We start from the raw sequence: 1,937 nt of genomic DNA on the forward strand, positions 1-1,937 counted from the left end.
GGAGGAGTGGATGAGGAGGGTGGGGGAGGGACTGGAAGGAGAGGAGGAAGGGGAAACTGCTGTAGGATGTAAAGGAAGGAAGGAAGGAAGGAAGGAAGGAAGGAAGGGGAAGAAGGAAGGAAGGAAGGAAGGAGGGAGGGAAGGAGGGAAGGAGGGAAGGAGGGAGGGAGGGAGGGAGGGAGGGAGGAAGAGGGTGGGAGCAAGCAGGAGACTATGAAGGGAGGATTGTGCTGCTTCTTCTATGGATGGGGGAATTTTCCCCATGGTTCCTCCGTCTCTGTTTACACCCTTGTCAACTACTTGAGCAGGGCTGTGCATCCTTCTGCCCGTGAGTTGTGGTGACATCAGAAGTGAGCTGGGGCAAGCCTGGGACTGGTCATCTGTGGCAGCTGAAGAGGGACTCACAAACTCGGGTGTCTTTTCACCAGAAAAGAAGATCATTTCTGTCTCCACAGCTCGGTTCATGGCACAAGTTAAACACGAGTGTCATTTCTACAATGGGACGCAGCGCGTGTGGCTTTTGGACAGATACTTCTACAACCAAGAGGAAAATGTGCGCTTCGACAGTGATGTGGGCGAGTACCTTGCTGTGACCAAGATGGGGGAGCTGGAGGCGGAGAACTGGAACAGCCGGAAGGAGCTCCTGGAGGATGCGCGGGCCGGGGTGGACACGTACTGCAGATACAACTACCGGATTTTGGAGAGCTTCACTGAGCAACGGAAAGGTGAGGTGTGAGGGAGAGAGGTTGGAAACGGCGGGGAGGGGACTGTGAGGAATCAGTGGAAGACGCATGAGTGCGTGTGTGTGTGTGTGTGTGTGTGTGTGTGTGTGTGTTTGTGTTCAGGAGCCTGGAACAGAACCCGTGTTCTCAGCAGGAGCTTCTGCAGTGTTAACTCTGTTCTCCTCCCCAGCTATGAGAAGAACGTCAAGACTGCCCAGGACAGTGAAGTGCGGTGGAAACTGTATCAAAGATAACTAATCTAGACTTAAGTAGGAGGGTTAGGAGGAAGGCGACTACATGGTGTCTCTTTGACTCCACCTACTTTCTCTACATCTCTGTTAGGATTTTCTGCCTGCCTTTACTCTGTTAAGCCATTGACCAAGAGAAGCTTCTTTATAAACTTATGGCAATAAGACATTCACAGCATGCAGAGCGTAATCCCACATCACATCCCCTTTTCTGCCTAAATAGAAAGGAGGGATTTAATTTTAACATAGCAAGATTACATCAACAAAACAGTTATCAAGCAAGACTTATAGTTCCAATATTTAGTCCATTTGCATTTGGCAAATTAAGGAAAATACTCTATCATCTATCCTATGTTGTGAGTCTAAAGTTTTATATCTAACCTATCTTTTATAATTATAACTATCTTTCTTCAACTCCATCAAAGACTTCCAGGAGCAGATGTGCCTCATTGTTATGAAAAGATCTAAGTGCTTAAAACCTTTAAATGTCATATTCTGTTAGTCTTTGAAAGGCTTGAAGAATAACCATACATCTGAAATATAATCTCTATATGTCTAGAAAACCTAACATAACTACAAGTTTAAATATTATAGATAATTATCTATTAACCTATATTTCTTAATTATACATTACATATTTAAATGAACTGCACAAACACAATACATCAAAAGCAGAAATATACATATAACAAAATTGACCTTAAATTTTATCAGTAAAGCAAGATCTGTACCAATGTAAAGTATTCATCTCTATAGCATATCCCCCTTTAAATGTAAAAAATTATAAACAATATTTGGGAATTTGGGCATAGTTATCTTTAGGGGGAGGCTGCTTGTTTCTCCCTGGCATCTCAGACCCAAAATAACCACACAGAAACTTTATTATTTTTAATACTGTATGACCAATAGCTTAATGAAGAAGGAGGCCTACAAGAAATCCAGCAGGTGTCGTGGTTGCGGAGTCACG

General features: G+C 43.9%; 1 protein-coding gene across 4 annotated transcripts in view; it reads left to right on the forward strand.

The window, feature by feature from the left end:
- Nucleotides 1-1,937, forward strand: part of LOC126494850 (H-2 class II histocompatibility antigen, E-D beta chain-like) — a 65,588-nt gene that overhangs the window by 33,769 nt on the left and 29,882 nt on the right. For 2 of the 4 annotated variants that reach the window (XM_050132293.1, XM_050132292.1), the window contains exon 2: nucleotides 456-725. The exons of the other annotated variants lie outside the window; for them this stretch is intronic. In XM_050132293.1, coding sequence (XP_049988250.1) covers nucleotides 456-725 — 270 coding nt within the window. The remainder of the gene's footprint in view (nucleotides 1-455; nucleotides 726-1,937) is intronic. 4 annotated transcript variants of the gene reach the window in all.

Source organism: Alexandromys fortis, unplaced genomic scaffold (genome assembly GCF_014885135.2).
Source record: "Alexandromys fortis isolate MF-2015 unplaced genomic scaffold, M_Fortis_MF-2015_v1.1 scaffold_420, whole genome shotgun sequence".
NCBI lineage: Eukaryota > Metazoa > Chordata > Mammalia > Rodentia > Cricetidae > Alexandromys > Alexandromys fortis.